Genomic DNA, 22,479 nt, shown 5'->3' with positions numbered 1-22,479 from the left:
CACCGCAAATGAAGTAAAAGTTTTCGTTTCCTATGAATCTATCTTGATCGAAAGAAGTACCAGATTTAATGATAATAACAAGATACGTTTGTCGGGACTATGTTTTCCTCACGTTTCACGGTAAAATCATTACCCACATACCCACAATCTTCATGTTACAGTTACCCAATTATATTATGACTACGGTTGTGGGATTCATTCCTTTTACATCCTACACACTTCCCACATTCAATTGAACCAACGAATTCAATTTCATTTTTGATTTTGTCGATTGGCACCATTGACAGACAAGGGGTTAGTTCTCATTATCTGCTTGTGGTGGCACCATATACTTTGCGTGTCCAAGCAGTTAAAGAAGTATTAGGTAGCGTCAATCAAAATTCTGAAAGAACAGTTTAGATCAAATCTGATTTGATCGCAAAGGCAGTAAGCAATTTAGAAGGTTTTTTTTGTGCACTATATAGTATGTATGTATTTTACATGCTACATGCGTCGAAAACGGTACTTTTCATGTTTCACGCACTAATTTCGACTTCCAAAGCATGCAAAAACCACTCGGGATAAAAAGATGAAATGTCTCGTTTTCGCGTGTTTATTGACCTCGGCTACGCCTCGGATCAACAAAATTCACACGAAAACCATACTTTTCATCTTTTTATACCAAGTCATGTAAAATACTAATGCTTTTCTGATCTTTCAAACGTGAGAAGCAAGGTCGTGTGAAATGGGAGAAATGTAAAACGCTAATGAAATACATGTAGAATGAATGGAACGAATTACACGAAGAAAACCAACAAAACCGTTAAAAACGTGTGTTGATTGTTGAGTTTAAATTGGACAAAATAGCAAAATTCTAATCATAAGATGTTGTGCAACAAAATAGCGATCGGCTGTACCTCTACCGTTTTTGATATCCGCCTTCTTGGTACATAACATATGCAAGATTCTTTTCATAACATTTTCATTGTTCATTTGTCAACAGATTGCGAAGTGACATTTCAGTTATTTTTAAGCTTTTCGTAATATCGCAAAAACTGCAGGTTATTTCATTATCTTTGGGAACACGGGTTCTCCAATTCAAATGAGTTATAGGTCGTTGGATTCGTCTTTCAATTCTAGAGAAGTCGCATCTTTAATTTTTTCGATTAATTTTGTTTGTTTTCGGTGCAAAGTGTTCAAAAGTGAAGGCTTGTCAGAGGGTCCCGTGAACAGTTTTTCAGCAATAACTCAAGAAATAATTATTTAAAATCATTGGTATGCTGTACTAATGTCGGTCTTGGGAAGACGTACTACAGGTGGAGTGTATGCACTGGTTGGTGCAAGTACACCTCCACAAGATTTATGACCAAAAATATAGTGTTCGCCTTCTCTGCAAAATTGATGTTTTACGGGACTGGCTGTGTAGTGTTCTAGCCTGCCTCACCCACTATCGTTTCACATATATAAGATCCAGGTCTTCTGTGTGGCAAGCCTATAGAAACTACAAGTCTTCGGAAAAAGGAAAAAAGTAGATAAAAATGACTGCACTTCCAGACGCTGTTTCAGTAGCAGAGCCCCTAGAAAGAAAGTTAAAATTTTCAACTTTACAGTAACCTTTTTCCGAAGACTTGCAGGTTTTGTAGGCTTGCAACACAGAAGTACTGGGATCTTATATATCTGGAACAATAGTGGGTGAGGCAAGCTACAACACTACACAGTCAGTCCCTTGGAACATCAATTTTGCAGAGAAGGTGGACTCTCTGAACACTATATATTTGGTGAGCAGTCTTTTTTTTCGCTTGTCAATAAAAAGAAATAAAACGGTAAAACGTTATTAGGTCCAAAAAAATGTTTTTGTCATAACTTTTGTGGAGGTATACTTGCACCAACCAGTGCATACACTCCACCTGTAGTACGTCTTTCCAAGACCGACATTAGTACAGCATACCAATGATTTTAAATAATTATTTCTTGAGTTATTGCTGAAAAACTGTTCACGAGACCTCTGACAAGCCTTCACTTTTGAACACTTTGCACCGAAAACAAACAAAATTAATCGAAAAAATTAAAGATGTGACTTCTCTACAATTCAAAGAAGAATCCGACGACCTATCACTCATTTCAATTGGGGAACCCGTGTTCCCAAAGATAATGAAATAACCTGCAGTTTTTGCGATATCACGAAAAGCTTAAAAATAACTGAAATGTCACTTCGCAATCTGTTGACAAATGAACAATGAAAATGTTATGAAAAGAATCTTGCATATGTTATGTACCAAGAAGGCGGATATCAAAAACGGTAGAGGTACAGCCGATCGCTATTTTGTTGCACAACATCTTATGATTAGAATTTTGATATTTTGTCCAATTTAAACTCAACAATCAACACACGTTTTTAACGGTTTTGTTGGTTTTCTTCATGTAATTCGTTCCATTCATTCTACATGTATTTCATTAGCGTTTTACATTTCTCCCATTTCACACGAATTTCCTTCTCACGTTTGAAAGATCAGAAAAGCATTAGTATTTTACATGACTTGGTATAAAAAGATGAAAAGTATGGTTTTCGTGTGAATTTTGTTGATCCGAGGCGTAGCCGAGTTCAATAAACACGCGAAAACGAGACATTTCATCTTTTTATCCCGAGTGGTTTTTGCATGCTTTGGAAGTCGAAATTAGTGCGTGAAACATGAAAAGTACCATTTTCGACTCATGTAGCATGTAAAATACATATAATGCACAAAAAAAACCTTCTAAATTGCTTACTGCCTTTGCGATCAAATCAGATTTGATCTAAACTGTTCTTTCAGAATTTTGATTGACGCTACCTAGTACTTCTTTAACTGCTTGGACACGCAAAGTATATGGTGCCACCACAAGCAGATAATGAGAACTAACCACTTGTATGTCAATGGTGCCAATCGACAAAATCAAAAATGAAATTGAATTCGTTGGTTCAATTGAATGTGGGAAGTGTGTAGGATGTAAAAGGAATGAATCCTACAATCCCATAGTCATAATATAATTGAGTACCTGTACATACCTTTGTGATTCAAGAAACACTATTGGAATAGGTAAATTGTAATAAATTATGCTATTCAGAATTATTACGTGGGAGCTCTTAGATTAGTCTCGTCAGAGCTTTTACATTTTTGTCATTATCTAACGGCACGCTTCCGTCTCATCTCCAGTTTCAAATTTACCACAGCCAAAAGAGCCACTAAGGTTTTCTAGCTCTTTCGAAATATTTATTGGATATTAAACTTAAATTAAAAATGAAAATTGAGAAGAACTCAACTAACGCAGCGTTGCATCACCCCCACTTCAAAAATAAATAAATTCGGAGACTGTCATGACGAGGAAACGTTTTGAAGGGGAACAATCACTTGAACAAAAAACTTTCTGGTAGTGTGACCAACGTCAATATCAAAAACTGTTTTGCTTAGACATTGTCCGCAAGTTTTATTTTAATCACATTTCTCGTTAAACAAGTGCTTTGTGTCATTGTAATGATTGTGTGTTCCCTCATCGAAGTATTTAAATGTATATTGACACGATGCGGGTGCAGCTTGCACAATAATTTAATGATTTTAATAAAAAAAAATAAAAAAAAATATTACAATCTAAATTTTAACATGGTGAAATTCAAGTTATCCGACAAAAATCATTTTTTTTTTTTTTTTTTTTACGTGACGACCATAGTGTATGAGAATATAATTATTTATTTATATTGATGCGACAAAAAAGACTGCTCACAATAGTGGCGCAGCCAGTAAAAAATCGATCTTTTCATATAAAAAAAAAAATTACAATAAATAAAAATCATCAATTTTCTTCTTCCCTAATGTTCCCAAAATGCAAGCGGCATTTCCACGTTGTATCGCGATTGATAATCTTTGTAAAAGATAATCTTTCGATTTAGCTTCACCAGTTGCTTTTTTCATTAAAGAACCCAATTTGTCTATGAATTTCTTTGTTTCTGGGCCCATACAACCTAGCGTCTCGAAAGCGAGTGGTGTTAGTAAATAATTTTGTTTTAGAGAAATATAATGGTTATGCTTATGTCTCTCAGCTTTGTCTGCTATTGTGCGAGCTTTCTTTGACAAAAATCATGGTATAGATGGAATCCTTGCTTCATTATGAGTTCAACGAGATATAACTCACCTGCACAAAGTGTCGTTTTATTGGTAGAGGTGTTTGAAAAAATGGTTGTCCTCTAGTAAAAAATCCCCTCCCCCTCGAAATGGGGCAATGATTTCATCTGTACCATGCTTTTCAAAATTCCGGATGATTTAAAAATTTTGAGATGTCTCGAGTTAGGATACATTGTAATCCTCACCCAGCCTCTGCTCACATCATTTTTATTGCTTTGTGTTTTTTAGAATGTTGAACAAGCTGAACGAAGATTTTAAACTCTACAATAAAAATGAAACATTAACTAAGCCGACTGACCAACGGAGTAAAAATGTGTCCAAAGTTAACGGATACAATTTACCGATTAGCATCTCATGCGACTGTTTCAAATATTCACCAAAAATGATTATGCACTTCTTGGTCGAATGTGGTTGTCCTGTCCATTCCGATTCGAACAAACTGTATGTAAGACAACTACTCGACAACATAATTTCATTCCCGAAGTACGTTATCATGAACAACTCCGAAATGTTGTAGAAAAACGTATAGACATGAATGAGTCGTTCCACAAAGTTGGTACTAACATTCTGCAAAGTAAACGAAAATTATAGTAACTTCAGAGTTGCTGGAATCGGAGTTAATTTAACGAATGCCACGCAATAAATTGAACAGCAAATGCAAAGGCCACTGGTCGCGAATTGTAATAGAAACAGTTTCGATGAAAATGATTCCACTTCGTCGGTTATTCTATTTAAGATAATGAAAAATTTTGATCAGGCGAAATATTGTGTTTGACATTTGTGGACTTACTCTTTTAAATGAAGATGAGCTTCAATCGACGCCACTAAGTCCTTATAAAAAATGGCCTTTTTTTCCTTTTGCGTTATTTTTATTGTACCTTCACCAGTGATTTGTCCCATGGTTCGTATTTCATTTCCTAGAACTTTATATCTTAAAGAACATTGTAGCAATAAATACCAAATTATAACGGAAAGGGTCAGCGCAAGGATCGATAGAACCATTCCGGTATTGAAGAAAATGTAAGCCATCCAAAACCCAATTTCACTATTTCTCCAATTCAATGGAAACGCAATGTTCATAAGGAGCGACTTCGTATTCCCAATAAAGGGGAAAACTAAAAGTCCCAATGCAGTGATAATAGTAGCAGATGAGAATACAACCAAAAATTTGATGAATGTTTCCACTTTATCATTGTAAAATGCGAACTCTTCGTCATTTCGAATTGAAAAGACACTAACTCGATTTAGTAACCGCATTATTTGCTTTTTTTCCAAAGCAACATCCAAAATTTAATCGCCAAAACTGTAACAATAACGGATACTTACACTAAAAAAATACTTTCATATACGGTTTCTCTATTAATTGCGCCAATCAAGAATGAACTGACAAACAACGCGTTGTAGATACAATAGAATGACTTAATTCTGAGTTGATTGACGGTAGGCCTCATCTCCTCTTCATGCCAAAAACCAATCCGACGAAAGAAAGAAATCATTTGATCGATCACTTTATGAATTCGAGTAGAATGCATCTTTGAATTCAGGGATGTTGCATAGGTATTGAGTAATAAATGGTTGATTGTATACTGAAACTTGGATCATTCATTTCACTCTTTGTGATGCAAGAAATGCCATCGCTTTAGGTAAATCGCAATAAATTATGTAGATCAACCGCAGTCACATTGTCGTCTAACGTAGACTTGTGTTGTATGTTTCACAATTAACTATTCAAAAGATATTACCTAGAGGTAAACTGCTACTGTATTACATAGTTTCTGATATTTTTGGACATGCTCTTATGTTCTATGCATCGAGGCTTATAAAATATATGTTAGGATGTATCGATTTAATTTTTTAACTAGATTTACCCCGCACAAGCATTATTAATCACCAAAAACTTTTTATATAAGTCAATATAAGCTTGCAACGCTGCTATTCTTAAATAATTATTCGTTCAACGCAAGAAAAAAGTTGGAAATTGCATTTCGAGGATGTTGCTTGTGGCCAGAGCGAAGCAAGGGCGACAAGTCACCAGATAAAGTGCAATATCCAACTTTTTTCCCGAGGTAAACACACCGTTTTTCACAACAAAGGGTTCCAAATTATAATCATCACCCAGCCTCTGCTCACACCATTTTCATTGCTTAGTGTTTTTTAGAATGTTGAACAAGCTGTACGAAGATTTTAAAATCTACAATAAAAATGAAACATTGCCCAAACCGACAGACCAACGGAGTAAAACATACCCTAGTAAATGTGTCCAAAGTTAACGGATACAATTTACCGATTAGCATCTCATGCGATCGCTTCAAATATTCACCAAAAATGATTATGCACTTCTTGGTCGAATGTGGTTGTTCGGTCCATTCCGATTCGAACAAACTGTATGTAAGACAACTACTCGACAACATAATTTCATTCCCGAAGTACGTTATCATAAACAACTCCGAAATGTTGTAGAAAAACGTATAGACATGAATGAGTCGTTCCAAAACGTTGGTACTAACATTCTGCAAAGTAAACGAAAATTATAGTAACTTCAGAGTTGCTGGAATCGGAGTTAATTTAACGAATGCCACCAATACCCTCTCTAGCAACCAAACTTCGTTTTGACGCAGTCAAAATACCACCTTATTTTGACAAATTTGACACTGACTTTTTTTGTAATGGAGTTGCCGTGCCGCGCTTTTTTTTAAAGCAATATCGACGTCACACGAAAAAGACAAATTTTAAACTTTCTTTCATTTTTGCACACCAAACTGACACATAAAAAGACATCACAATCACAAATTATTGACTTTCGAACACCAAAACGGTGACAGTAGACGTAATATTTTCAACACAAAAAAGGTCATCGCTGCTCATACTTCATTTAAATTATTTTTAAAAGTGTAAAATTTTCTGTGACAGCGCACACTGTCAATGTTTACCACCTTATTTTTTATAGTTTGGTTGCTAGAGAGGGTATTGATGCCACGCAATAAATTGAACAGCAAATGCAAAGGCCACTGGTCGCGAATTGTAATAGAAACAGTTTCGATGAAAATGATTCCACTTCGTCGGTTATTCTATTTTTGATAATGAAAAATTTTGATCAGGCGAAATATTGTGTTTGACATATTTGTGGACTTACTCTTTTAAATGAAGATGAGCTTTAATCGACGCCACTAAGTCCTTATAAAAAATGGCGTTTTTTTCCTTTTGCGTCATTTTTACTGTACCTTCACCTGTGATTCTTCCCATGGTTTGTATTTCCATACCTAGAATTTTATATCTTAAGGAACATTGCAGCAATAAATACCAAATTATAACGGAAAGCGCTAGCGCAAGAATCGATACAGCCATTTCGGTATTGAAGTAAATGTACGCCATCCAAAACCCAATTTCACTATTTCTCCAATCAAATGGAAACGCAATGTTCAAAAGGAGAGACTTCGTATTCCCAATAAATGGGAAAATTAAACATCCCAATGCAGTGGCCATAGTAGCACATGCGAATATAATAAAAAATTTGATGAATTTTTCCACTCTGTCATTGTAAAATGTGAACTCTTCGTCATATCGAATCGAAAAGACACAAACTCGATTTAGCAATTGCATTATTTGCTTCTTTTTCCAAAGCAACATCCAAAATTTAATTGTTAAAACTGCAATAATAACAGACACTTCCGCTAAGAAAATACTTTCATCTACTGTTTCTTTTTTAATTGCTCCAATCAAGAATGAACTGACATACGACGCGTGGTAGATACAATAGAATGACTTAATTCTGAGTTGGCTGACGGTAGTCCTCTCCTCTTCATGCCAAAACCCGATCCGATGAAACAAAGAAATCATTTGATCGATTACTTTATGAATTCGAGTAAAATGCATCTTTGAATTTAGTGATGTTGCGTAGGTATTGAGTAGTCAATGGTTGATTGTATACTGAAACTTGGATCATTCTTTTCAATCTTTTTGTGATGCAAGAAATACCATCGCTTTAGTTAAATTTCAATAAATAATGTAGATCAACCGCAGTCACATTGTCGTCTAACTTATGTTGTATGTTTCACAATTAACTATTCAAAATTATTACTTAGAAGTACTACAGTTTCTGATATTTTTGGACATGTTCGTATGTTCTGTGCTTCGAGTATCGATTTCAATTTTTTACTAGATTTACCACCGCACGAGAAATATTATCACCAAAAACTTTTTTATGAGTCAATGTAGGCTTGCAACGCTGCTTTTCTTAAATAGTTACTTGTTCACAGCGGGAAAAAAGTTGGAGAGCGTAGCGTAGCAAGGGCGACAAGTCACCAGAGAAAATACAATTTCCAACTTTTTTCTCAATGTAAACACAACATTTTTTACAACCGAGGGTTCCAAAGGTTCAGCGGAAGGAAGAAAATTACTATTTGCTCAACTCAGTGACGAAAAGTAAAACTTTCATCGCCTTTTTTGAGAAAAACGTTGCATGCTTCTAATTATTCTCGCCTGCACTGTACGGGTACATTGAATATGAATATAATATACATCGTGTATGTACTGCCATGTAGATTGCTCACAAAAGGACATCTTTATTACAGGCTATAATACTCAGTATATAGTCAGTAGATTCGTCATTACGGCTGGTGCCCACTAAAGTTTCGTTTATATGAAAGCAAAATGTGGGTAGTGATTGCAAGTTTATTGTTGCTATTTTCAACGAAAATCATCTACACGGCTACAACTCAAGTGCAATAACAGTACCTTGCCTGCGGCTCGGATACCTCCATATAATTCGCACTTATGCTGTTTACGTGAGCACTGCTGTAATCTACTATCAGTCAAAAAACCCTTAAAGGGTAAATGTGATGCAAGCATGTCCTTTATCTTACTTACAAAATAACTGATATCGCTGAGGGTGACGCATTGTGCGCCGAACGCAAAAGTTTCATCAACAAAAGTTGACCCAAAAAATTTGTGAAAGGAAATTTTACCAAAATAAATTTGCGTCACAAGGAAGTCAGGAAGTGCCAGAGGAATCACGTGTCATTCCAAAATTTAAGAACCAGCCTTGGAACGTCTCACTCATGTCGAAAATAAGCCAAATCCATCAAAAAATCCGATGGAAGTTAGGAAGTGCCAGAGGAATCAGCTGTCATCCCAAAATTTAGGAACCAACCTTGGAACATCTCACTCATGTCGAAAACAACCCAAATCCATCAAAAAATCCAATGGAAGTTAGGAAGTGACAGAGAATTCATCTGTCATCCCACAATTTAGGGACCAACTTTGGAACACCTGATAACACAAATCCATCGAAAAATCCGATGGAAATTAGGAAGTGCCAGAGGAATCATCTGTCATCCCAAAATTTAGGAACCAACATTGGAACACCTCACTCATGTCGAAAATAACCCAAATCCATCAAACAAACCGATGGAAGTTACGAAGTGCCAGAGGAATCAGCTGTCATCCCAAAATTTAGGAACCAACCTTGGAACACCTCTCCCATGTCGAAAATAACCCAAATACATCAAAAAATCCGATGGAAGTTACGAACTGCGAGAGGAATCAGCTGTCATCCCATAATTTAGGAACCAACATTAGAACAACTCCCTCATGTCGAAATAACCCAAATCCATCAAAAAAGCTGATGGAAGTTAGAAAGAGCCAGAGGAATCAGCTGTCATTCCATAATTTAGGAACCAACCTAGTGGAAGTTTATACTTAATGATCATGAATCAAAATAAACAACACACACACACACTTACACACACAAGACACGCTGTTATATAACATTTGAATATAAACTTCCGGGAGCTCCAGCTTCCAAAAACGCTTGCGTACTACCATTTTTAAAAATCTTATTTTGATCTACGGCCCGAGATTGACCTGTAACCAAAATTTCAGGAAAATCGTACGAAACGTTTACGAGCTACGAAATCGCACTTTTTCATAGGAACTAACTAACTAACGTAGCCAATGGGTTGTGATTTGCGTCATTTTAAGAAGAAGAAGAATACACAATTTGTGAAACTATTTATGTTTCAGGCATGTAGTATACGTTGTATAATAGGGCGTATCGAATTTTGAGAATTTTAAGGGTCGCGATAGCCTGTGTGCGGAAAACGTAGATCATTGAAAATTAAGTCCAGGCATATGGTTGATGGATCCGAAGGTGCCCGGGAAGAAGTCCCACCGGACGACTTTAACTTTCAAATGGTCATAACTCGGAAAGTTAAGAGTATTTTTGAAAACAATGTTCTAGCAGGATGTAGAGCGTTAAAAACCCTTCAAGACTGCCAAAGAAACCGATGGTCCAAAAGGTGTGTCTGTCGAGGTTTTCTAACATCGAAAGTTCGACATTTTGGTTTTTGACTTTTATTTCCTGAGAGACAAATTATTAACTTTAGCTTTTGGCATGAGGTTGTAGAGGAGGTCGAGTACTACCAGTACACTAGGCATTGTCCCGGTCGGCGATCCATCCGAAACCACTTTTTCAACATTTTTGAATGGACTTTTTAAGTGTACCCACGTCGCCCACGAAGCCATTGCAGACAATGTAACCGGTGTTGCTGAGTCGAGGTAACCTTGGCCAGTAAGTGCACATAATATTCCATAACAGTAGCTGAACTCTTTTACAAAATATTTAAGAATTCGGTGTAGCACATTTTGTACTACAAAATCTGAGAAAGTGAAATTTGTGAGAAAAACAACAAATAATCGTTTTAATTAGTTATTTGACCCACGAACAGTAGTAAGAAGTCGATTTCGTTGCAAATACACATTTTTCGATATTTTTACAAAAGGTTGAACTTCGTGGTATACCGTGTCAATATAATGTGCTACATCGAGATCCCAAATATTTTGTAAAAGAGTTCAGCTACTGTTATGGAATATTATGTGCACTTACTGGCCAAGGTTACTTCGACTCAGCAACACCGGTTACAGTGTCTGCACTGGCTTCGTGGGCGACGTGGGTACACTTAAAAAGTTCATTCATTAATGTTGAAAAAGTGGTTTCGGATGGATCGCCGACCGGGACAATGCCTAGTGTACTGGTAGTACTCGACCTCCTCTACAACCTCATGCCAAAAGCTAAACTTAATAATTTGTCTCTCAGGAAATAAAAGTCAAAAACGAAAATGTCGAACTTTCGATGTTAGAAAACCTCGACAGACACACCTTTTGGACCATCGGTTTCTTTGGCAGTTTTGTAGAGTTTTTAACGCTCTACATCCTGCTAGAACATTGTTTTCAGAAATACTCTCAACTTTCCGAGTTATGACCATTTGAAAGTTAAAGTCGTCCGGGGGGACTTCTTCCCGGGCACCTTCGGATCCATCAACCATGTGCCTGGAATTAGTTTTCAATGATCTACGTTTTCCGCACACAGGCTATCGCGGCCCTTAAAATTCTAAAAATTCGATACGCCCTATTGTATAAATTGGTTTATTGAGTCTATATCTCAATTTCAATAGATCATTATCATTGAAGTGAAAAATCAAAAAGAAAATGTTGACATTGGCACTGGCGATCAGTTTCGACGGTCAAACCATGAACTTTCATCACAACCCATTTAAGTTATATGAAAATACGAAATTTTGCATTTTTTTTTGGAATGATACTCGCATTTTTTCATACGAAAGCCGAAATTTTGTATTGCAATATCTCGGCCAATTTTGAAGCTGCAGTAACGTGTGATAGCTCGTTGAACTCGTATAGATTCCTAGATATCTTAATTGGGGTCATTGGAGCTAAGGGGTAGAAGTCAAAAAGTTGCTGTATATACAGGCGTCCCACTAAATTTTGCCTCGTCCGAAATTCGAACATTTCGGACAATTCATAAAAATTTCGGACATTTTCTGCAAAAATTTCGGACATTTTTTTTCTAATTTTCACTAAAGTTACGCATTAGAAAAAGTCTGTAAGTCATTTAAGTCCATTCCACCAACAAATTCTAAGGCTTTATATGAGATGAGAGAGATGAGATTTTTTTTAAAAGTATAATTTGACATGACCTGTAGCTGTACAGATCATAAACCTGAATAGAGGGCTTGAAACCTTCACGAAAAGATAGTGTTAAAGATGTAGGTTAACTAATGCATGTCGCGGAAGAATAATATCTGACATGTTTCTGAGGTAAGGGTCTGTAATAGTTCCATATAAATTTCGTCTAACAAACGAAAATCTAGATTTGGTATTTTTGTATAAAAATTCGGTAAACAAAAATCCAGATCTTCGTTTGTCAAACGAAATTCTTGTGAATTCAATTACAAACCTCAACTCCCGAATCAGAAACATGTCGTATTTCAACCTTGCGAGACTGTATGTTTAAATAAAACCAGGTTGAATACGGGTCAGGCTTCTTTCCGTTCCTCAAACTTTGGACAAATGCTGAGAAATACATTTTCCTCGCATAGAATAATTTCCTCAAATATGTGGTTTTTAGTCAATACACTTCCTTCGTCGACCTACATCATTTGCATGTATTTCATCGAAGGATGGAAGAAATAATGATCACAAGCAAGGTTAAAATTTCGATGCGCCACAGGCGAATCTTGTAATTAGTTTCCATTAAACCTGTTGGAATTTTTGTCTACTTTTCCTACTATTACTTCAAAAATTCGATCATATTCTCCCTTCTATTCGAAATTTTTTAATGTCGACTATACTGAAAAAATTCTTAAAAAAGATATTGGAGTCAGCCAAGATGTGACGCAGGAAACTCTTAACGTGGCTGTCTTTTAGAGCTACAGCTATTTTCTAAAATATTCATTCGCTGCGCTCACTCGTTATATTATTATCTTAATATTGATTTATTGATTTCACTAGAAGGAAGAATTGTAACATTATGCCCGAGTACCATAATCAGAAAAACAGGATTTTTTTTTTTGAGGAAATGCTTTTTTGAATGAAAACCAGGTCTAGAAAATTAGCTGAAATAGCTGAGTTAGTTATCGTGTTCCATAGGAAAAGAAACAATGAGCATATCGGTTTTTCGAGAACTACTACCAGACCATTGAGCTGATAACGCCCATTTAAAAACTTGATCTGAGGAATTCAGTTCTCCTTCGAACAAAACGTTTTTGAAAATCGATTTAGATTTACTCAAGTTAAAAAAATATTACACATTTAACGTTTCATATTTAACGTTTCATATTTAACGTCATATTTCCACATAATTTTCAACTATAGTGATCGCGGTACCTATACACATTTTCTGGTATTTTCTGCCATAAAGACCCATATGACTTACAGTCAAGTGAATAAAAATTTAGGGACAAGGTATTGATAGACTGAAAGTTCAATTAAAAATTCTGTGAAGCGCGCCGCAGGCAATTTTTTTGAAAATGAGACTTTTTAGTTTATATATTTAATTCTGGTCAGGTCTTGAAGAATATTTCGGACATTTCGGACAATTTCGGACAAATGTGTAAAATTTCGGACATTTAGGACATTTCGGACAAGTGGGACGCCTGATACAGTAAATATGCTCCGCCATCCCCAAAAAAAATTTTGCAAGACATTTTTGGTAGTGGACTTGCGTCACGCCCGCTTACTAACGTGCGGGCATGATTACCGAGGTACCTGTCGGATGGTCCAAAACACGGGAGTCAAACCATTCCGTTAAATATAGGTGCGTGACTTGCGGGTCTACATATAGAATATGATAACAATTCTGGATCATAATTTAACGAAAGAGATCAACGTTTTCGTCTTTCCACCAAAAGTACTGACCAACTCAACACGTTATTGCAACACCTCTGAAGTTTAGTTTAGACCACGGTCGAGTAAGCATCGTAGTGCTATAGGCTGAGCTGTTCCGCTAAGAATAAGGCTGGTATTAGCCGAAATGTTTAATTTAGTGCTGTTGCCGAAGTCTATATTTTGAGCTTGTGCCTAAATTTTAGTGTTTTCGCCGTATATTGTGCCTTGTTCTTCGTGAATTTAAAGTAAAATGTTTGCACCGCATCGATACACACATGGCGAATATGTTCTTTGTTCTCAACAATTATTTCATTATTTGCCGTGATGTGGGTGGTCAAAGTTTTACTTTCTGAGCCTGTAATTTGATTTCAGGAATTAAACATCCAGTTTCAAAGCTGGTATGGTCGATACACTGAAATAATTTGGAAGGAAAAAGTCTGGCCGAATTATTTTAGTTTTGTATATGGGCAAATATGGCGCGTCGATTGTCTTCAATGCACATTATGTACGTATACAATAGCAGTGGTGTGATCAACTGTCAACGATATTCCGAGGTAAATCGGTCAAATTTGCTCTGAACTGTGTTTTGTACGTGGTAAGTCAGGCGAATTTGTATTGAAATGGAATATCGTGTACAGGCAGTTGCGACAAGCTTTGCTATGCCTAGCTGATGTCCCACTCAGCAGTTATGTTGTTGCTTTGACACTCTGTTGCCTTGTGTCAACCGCCGGTTCAACTTCCAATCGGTTTGTGGAACGGAAGTTTTTGCCTTGGATATGGTTCGCCAACGGGACCGTTCCAGTGAGCGAAAATTACATGTTTGCCTTGGATATGGCTCAGGGCCTATTATTTGGGAATTAATTCCCAAAATTCCCAAATATTCCCAAAAATTCACAAATATTCCCAAATATTGAACTGAATTGAGGACGTCGTAAAGACGCAGACGTCTTTTCACTCAGGAACTACCCTTTAAATATTTGAACGATCAGTGGATATTATCATTATAAAATTTTTAATACACAGAATGACCTGTTTTAAGCTGATGGAGGAACCCCAAAAAATTTAAGTGCAATGAAAATAACACTTCGCTCATAAGGAATATGCATTGACATTGTCTAATCACGTCAAGCACATTACGTCCGAGGTTCCAAATTTTTGCTTTGACTTCAAAAACCTTGTCTTGTCATCTAAGTCCCTAAATTGATTTCTGATAAATAAATCTAGTTTTAGTCGGCCCTGATCAGGCCCGGACTGGCCATATGGTGAATTCGGGGAATTCCCGATGGGCCTTTTGGATTTTTGAATGAGAATTTTTAATTTGTGGGCCTTTTTAAATTGAGTTGCATGGAGCCCCCGATGGGCTTTTTCGAGCCAGTCCGGTACTGGCCCTGATTCTAGAAAAGAGATGATCCAGTAGAGTTGAGTCCGTAGAACGGCAATTATTTTCTATCATATTCTCTTCTTCAAGTCTGCCGATATAAATACGCTTTGCTACTTCGCGAATAGATGTCTTAGATGGCTTATTATTTGGTTATCGATTTTGGAAATATTTGAGAATTTTGGAAATATTTGGGAATATTTGGGAATTTTTGGTAATATTTGGGAATATTTGGGAAAATTTGGGAATTTTTGGGAATATTTGGAAATATTTGAAGATATTTGGGAATATTTGGGAATTTTGGGAATATTTGGGAAGTAGAGGGATGGAGAAGTGTAGACGATAGAAAATACCTGTTGTAATGTCGCTGGATATTCCTAAGTCACTCGTGAACAGCTAAGAGGGATTCTTTTGAATTTCGACTGACCGAAATCAGCCCTATTTTTTTCGGAACTTTCTTATATGTAGTGGTAGTATATAAGAAAGTCCCGGAAAAAATAGCGCCGATTTCCGTCAGTCGAAATTCAAAAGAATATTCTCTAAAATAAACTTCTGATGGATGACATTAAATGTCAGTGGCATTTAGACACGATTCATAAAGCCTGGTTGATAACAATACAAAACAAGGCATCAGAACAGTCGGAGCGTTTGCTGCGACTTAGCCCCGTACAACCCGTAATCCTATTTCGTCCTCAACCATAATACGTCCGCAGCCCTAATAAGCCCGGAAGAATGCGTCTGTTACCAAAATGCAAGTCAAGTTGGGCATTGTCAAATTTACTGAAACTGTTCATTTTTAAAATTGCGCATAGCGCAATTACGAAAGCCCGTACGAAGTACCTTTCAAATAAAACCAACAATTTACGACATTATTTTAGAAACCCAAAATTTTTTGCCAACTTTCCATTGGGTATTCAATTACCTCTCAAATGAAACAAAAACTAGCAAAATCGGTTGGGATTTACTCGATTTATGTGCAAAAAACACTTAGGGCCGAGTAACGACCTTTGAGCCCTCCCAACAAGCCCACGTTGCATCTTACCCAAAAACAATGTTCAGCAACTTTGTTCTACTCGTCAATACTGTCATTTAATATATCACAAGCAGCTATTGCGTGCGTATTTCGGTAGATATCGTCGAAAGACTGAAAAACACCTATAGGGCCCTAGCTCTGGAGGGGCCGACCCTACCATGCCCAGCCCATTTTCGAACTTGACCTTACTTTTGTCGATACCAATCGGGGAAAAAAAGAATTTTGAAAAAAGGTCTTAGTCGAGGCACAAGCAGGAGAATTTTAACGATTCTTCAAATGTGTAGAATACCTGGAATGTCCTCGACACCCGGCCGCTGGCTTTGGTATGAGGCTTGCGATTTAGAAAGGTCGGGAGAGGTTGATGTGTGGAGAGTAGGTCCGGAAAAGGGCTTCCAAAAGATTTTAATGATGACTGAGTAGCACAAAGGATCCCAAGATCTGTGTGCGCCGATCAGAAATGGTCGGCTCAAACTGACGAAATCTAAAAAAAAACACCTCTGAATACGAAAAGAACTTAAAAAATTAAAGTAAAAAATGTAAATAAAGAAGCAACTGGCATCGATGTGTGGTGTCATGATTTTATAGGTTGATTTGATTTTGGAACGCGATTCTGCCGGATTTGGCATTTAATTAGACAAATTAAAATAAGTTTGTTTTCAACTTTCTCAAATTCAGTAAAAGACAAAGATAATATTATTGACTCATCGGACTCATCACACATTTTGTTTTGTAAGTGTGGATTTGCTTCTTTGATTAGTAGTCATTAAGATGAATTATGAAAAGATTGCGATTCTGTAGACTGTTTAATTAACAAATTGAACATTATGCCACGCCACTTGCTACTGAATGAAAAGTAAACAATGTCCAAAACAATTATGTATAAGTTATGCATGTAAGTCCCGCTGAAATGAAAATTAACACAAACGGTCATCAGGTAATTTATTATTACAGACAGGTAAACAGAATTTCTTCTAGTTAAGCTCGTATGGAAAACTTTGATCCCGTGCTACAAAACTCAACTTCTTACAACTCGAAGACTAAAAGTATAAAGCTTTTTTAGAAAAACGATGTGTATTGTCACACTCAGCCTGCGGCCTCTAGTGACTGATCTACAGGTGCCTAAAAAAGCATTTCTCACTCGGTTGCATAAATTACCATTACGCAACACAGTACTCAAATTTTTATCGTTCATCGTTCCCTCGTTTTCTAATAAACACTTGACATCTGAAAGCTCAGCTCCCTTGCTCCTTACAATATAAAGATTTGTTAGATACTTCTTCCGTACGAAAAATACCCTTAGACTCAGTAATATGTCAACTAAAGTACAGTTTATTGCATTCACTAACCTGGCCCACTCACAAAAAGAAGCCTTGTTTCTAAAAAGAAAACGTAGATAGCATAATTTGCAAGCGGAGCAAGAAATCCGAAAGAGTACAGACTCTAAGGTGTCAATTTTCCAAGAGTTTTCCTCGTGTTTCATGTTCAGACGTTGAACATGTACCCCAACTATTTTTGAGTGAATAGCTGTACTTACCCTATCGAAATAAAGATCAGCACGAACCATATATCAAAGTTAAGTGTATATTACACTGCTTTGGTCTTAGATGCATGTAGCCATAATAAAAACAACGGCGGGCGTATCGTTCGTATCTTTATGATAATACAAGCCACTCAAAGCGAATGCGAAAACGTAAAAAATAATAACGTAATCATGTCAGTTTCACATGAACGACGAAAATGTCTACACTAGCGCTGATTGTATCCCTGCTCATATCGAGTGCCTATAGTGCGACGCTTACTGTCCATGTTGAACATCCGGCTCACGAAATTGGTCCAGAACTTTTTGGAATATTCCTTGAAGAAATCAATCATGCATTAGATGGAGGTGAGTGTGTAAATCGATGTGATTCAGTCTGATGGATGGTTAATATAAAGTAAAGATAGTAAAAATGATTCTGCAGATTCAGTAGTATTCTTGATTAAGTACTTGAAATTTAATTTGTCTCATTAGGTCTTCATGCTGAACTAATCAAAAACAGAGGACTCAATCCAAGAGGAACAAATAATCTTGAAGGTTATGGCGCCGTGACTTCAGGCTCAGCACAAGCAAGTATCAGCATTTCATCGGATAATCCCTTAAATGAAGTGCTCAACACAAGTTTAAGACTCCAAGTTAACTCCCGAGTAACAAATGGAGACCGTGTTGGTATTCTAAATACTGGTTATTGGGGCATTCCGATCCGACCCGATTACACTTTTTACAATGCTTCGTTTTATGCAAAATCTGCAACGAATTTTAATGGTCCTTTGACAGTGACCATTGAGTCTTCTGATGGAAGCATTATTTACGCATCAGCTGTCGTTCCACAGATTTCATCGACATTCCAAAAATACGAAGTTTCACTTGTCCCAACTGCTGCACTTATCCAATCTCCAACGTTAGACGTAGTTTTCGTGATATCGATTGAAGCAACTGCCAGTGCAATTATTGACGAAGGAACTCAAATCTTCTTCCAACTAGTATCGTTATATCCACCCACATGGCGAAACAAACCGAACGGACTAAGAATAGATATTGCCGAAAAATTAGCAGCAGCCAGACCTTCAATCATGAGATTTCCGGGTGGGTCATTTATTCAGGGGATTAAAGTAGGTGACGAAGTAATTCGATATGTTTGGGAGGAGACTCTTGGACCAATTGAAGAGCGACCAGGTTATATTGGCACATGGGGCTACTATGCGAGTAACGGAGTCGGTATGTTGGAGTATTTAGAGTTCGCCGAAGAGCTCAATGCCACAGCAGTTATTTGCGTCTATTCTGGACTAGCAAATGGTGCATACAGTCATCCTCTAGAAGAAATAGGCGAATTTGTTGAAAGTGCTCTGAATGCAATTGAATATGCTATAGGTGACACTAGCTCAAAATGGGGATCAATTCGAGCAGCCAACGGACATCCAAATCCGTTTCCACTGCCTTATATTGAAATTGGGAACGAAGATTATTTTTCGCGCACTTATAATGAACGATATCCCTTATTTTATGATGCTATTAGAGCAAAATTTCCTCAAATTACTATCATTGGCTCAGATTATGCTGAAAGTCGGCCGGTATATTTGCAAAAATATTTTATGGATGGCTAAGTGAACCAAATTCGTTTAAATTGTTACAGGTACCTGTGCGAGATGATCACTATTATGTCGCCTTAGGTGGATTTCCTCAGCGTCATACTTTGTATGATGATTGGCCAAGAGATGGTTCGAAAGTGTGTAAGTGAAAATTTGAAATGCACGACGTTTGTCGTGTTCAATGAACACTGTTCATCGACAATAAAACTTAACAAAAAACACCACTTCCAGACATAGGAGAATATGCAACACGTGACGGTGACTATAATTATACCGGTGAACTGGTCATTCCTCATCTTGGTGCAGCATTAGAGGACGCTTCATTTCTGATGAGCATGGAAAGAAACGCGGACCTGATAATTATGTCGAGCTACGCTCCACTCTTAAGCAATGTTAACGATTTGCGATGGACACCGAACGGGATTTACTTCGACGGCCTTTCAAGTTACGCAACGCCGGCGTGGTGGGTTCAACATTTGTTTAGCACCAAACGCGGAAATATTTACATACCAAGTGATTTTGATGGCACAAATGCAACATTTTTCCATTCCGCTGTTCTCGACACAGTGACGAATACGATTGTTATTAAAGCGGTAAATAATGGAGCGACTGCTGTAAGTGTTGACACAGATTTGATGGGAATATGTCGTACGGACGGCGGAAAGGTTACTGTATTGACTGGTGCCAGATTTGACAGCAATAGCTTACAAGTGCCGATGAAAATTTCGCCAAAAGAATCAGCATTCACAACTACCACCGGTGGATTTACTTTCAATGCACCAGCTTATTCACTGACAATTTTCGAAATTAAATTTACCGGTGATGGGTCATGTTCAGGTGGTGGCAATGGTCCTCTGACCAACTATCTCTTACTTATGTTACTCGCCGTCACATCAACAACAATGTTATTTTACACTACCAAGATGTAATGGATTTGTTGCAGGTATGATTCATAGATAAGCTTTTTCTGTAGTAAATTGATGAAAAGTTCAAATAAATACGTTCTTACCACTGGTAAGTTACCACTATACCCGTGTGATCGAGCATTCTGCCGTAATTGGAAATTGTTTTTCTTACAAATTACGGCAGCATTGTGTTTGCATGAGTGAAAAAGACGACCAAACCTACTGATAAAACAGCTGATTGAAATTTAGACACAGTTCGGTTGTTTATTTGTTTATTGAAATTTATTTAAAAACAGTAAATTTTAACGATTTTAGTTCACTGGCTACAAAGTAGAAACTAAATTATTTTCCAAGCGAAGATAAAATTTTTCATTTTATTTATTGTTTTGCTTTTGTAAGAAAAATCGTTAAATATTCACGCACTTCGTTACTTGCCTGACCCAACATTCTTTTCTAACCAATCTTTACACTCGGAAACACTAATTTTGCCATCCTTGTTAACATCCGCTTCTTTAACGAAATTTTCGTAAGAAATATTCCTGACTCTCGGATCATGTATTCTAACCGTTTTCATTCCAAACTCAAACTCCTCTTTCGAAACGTACCCGTCGTTGTCGCGATCCATGCTTTTTAGATACTCGTTCAATAGTAGACTCGGGTCATGTTCAGTTTGAAGATATTTCGCAGCTTCAGTCAAGGGCAATCGTCCGCCCAATACCTTGTCTACAAATTCAATGTACTGTTGGTAAGTTTCCGTTGGCTTGACGAAATTAATTGACTGAACAAAAGGTATGAGGTCCTTGGATGAAATGGATTCTTCGTAGGAGGGCATGGTGCGGAACACTTTCCTGAATTTCTCAATTTCTTCCGGGGAATAACCAATACTCGAGCTGAATTTCTTGGATATTGTCGATAGAATTTTCCATTGTGATGCAACGATTGGTGGATTTAATTTTCCAGCGACTGTGACAACGAACGACATTTTTAATGTTTGAAAGTTTGTAGGCAACTGTTTCTGTTGGTATTTCATGTAGATGGTTTTTATAATATTCGGTTCAATTAATTTTTTTTTAAATATTCAAAATATTCAACTGGTTTCTAATCGAAGGTCTATAAAGATAAAACCTGAAAATGTAGTTTCCGTCATGCAGACAAACAAAATCGTCCATCAGATGGTGAAACAATAAAATAATATAAGTCATCTCAAGTTATTACATCTGACCAAAATTAAAATAGTTTTAAAAGAAGAATATTTTGTTATTAATTAATTAATTAATTTTGTTGTATGTCTATGAAGCAGGTTGGAACTGGCTGCTTGATAGAAAAGAATACAAAAAATAAATAATATTTTTTTACATCGAGGCATCTTGTCGCTGTTAACTTTCATACAGTCCACGTCTTAAAAAATAGTTGTCGATTACAGTAAAAGCAGTGGTGTCAATGGTCTGAGGAATGAAGCTCGTTCGTGTACATTGACTGTAATTAAGTGATTCGAGATTCGATTGAGCAAAATTTCCTCAGGCTAAAAACGCATAGACCTATCGAAAAACGGATCTTAAACCTTGATCTACTTCAAATGCGATAAGAACTTGATTTTTTTCACTAAAAAGCGATGCTGTTTTTGCCAAAAAGTTTTCTGGCTAGAAATTTTATGTCTTCCTAACTATGTCCTGAAAGAATAGAATTCACAACGGAGAAACCATAATCATCTCCACTTTGTATGATGTTTTTGGCATAATTTTCTTTCTAAAATTTTTTGAGTCAATTTCTTGTTGATAAACGCGAGTTGTAGCCCGAACGAGGTCAGTAAGTGTAAAAGGTCGAAAAAGCTAAAAGCTAAAACCCTCTTGAAATAGTTATTTATGACATCGAACTATAGTAGAGTTGGGAGAACCTTCATATGTAAACCAACAATAGGAGCCAAAGGCGAGCCACTCTAATTTTTCAAAAATGCAGTATAATACTTCACGTCTTTCATACTGTCCTAGTGCTACTAAGTTTGTTGCAAGACCAAAAATAAGAAAATTGCACTTGAAAATCATCACGTTGTCAAAAAGTGGAAGTAATAGTAGTCCAGCAGTTTTACTGTACTGATTTGCTGTATGTATGTAGTCTGCCCTTTATTTAGCGACTCACAAGCGTGATACATTAAAAAACAAATTCTTTATGAACATGAAAAACTATTTTAATTTTATGTAAATGTTATTTGTTGTTACTATGACA

The 22,479-nt window shown here is 36.7% G+C and overlaps 2 protein-coding genes across 2 annotated transcripts; one reads left to right on the top strand and one right to left on the bottom strand.

Annotated features, from left to right (window-relative positions):
* Positions 1 to 6,252: 6,252 nt before the first annotated feature.
* Positions 6,253 to 8,025, bottom strand: LOC119072079 (odorant receptor 33b-like). The gene is made up of 4 exons (XM_037177230.1): positions 7,267 to 8,025; positions 7,111 to 7,201; positions 6,380 to 6,643; positions 6,253 to 6,324 (listed from the first exon to the last, which is right to left on the bottom strand). The coding sequence occupies exons 1-4, from the start codon at positions 8,004 to 8,006 to the stop codon at positions 6,271 to 6,273; spliced, it is 1,149 nt and encodes a 382-aa protein (XP_037033125.1). The 5' UTR covers positions 8,007 to 8,025; the 3' UTR covers positions 6,253 to 6,270.
* Positions 8,026 to 17,866: 9,841 nt separating this feature from the next.
* LOC119072066 (probable alpha-L-arabinofuranosidase A) lies at positions 17,867 to 20,379 on the top strand. The gene is made up of 4 exons (XM_037177201.1): positions 17,867 to 18,110; positions 18,237 to 19,333; positions 19,396 to 19,492; positions 19,583 to 20,379. Exons 1-4 carry the CDS (start codon positions 17,963 to 17,965, stop codon positions 20,278 to 20,280), a joined length of 2,040 nt encoding a protein of 679 aa, XP_037033096.1. The 5' UTR covers positions 17,867 to 17,962; the 3' UTR covers positions 20,281 to 20,379.
* Positions 20,380 to 22,479: the final 2,100 nt, after the last annotated feature.

Source organism: Bradysia coprophila (genome assembly GCF_014529535.1).
Source record: "Bradysia coprophila strain Holo2 chromosome IV unlocalized genomic scaffold, BU_Bcop_v1 contig_5, whole genome shotgun sequence".
Classification (NCBI taxonomy): domain Eukaryota; kingdom Metazoa; phylum Arthropoda; class Insecta; order Diptera; family Sciaridae; genus Bradysia; species Bradysia coprophila.
The sequence above is the reverse complement of the archived record's forward strand: the minus strand, read 5'-3'. Positions and strand labels throughout refer to the sequence as shown.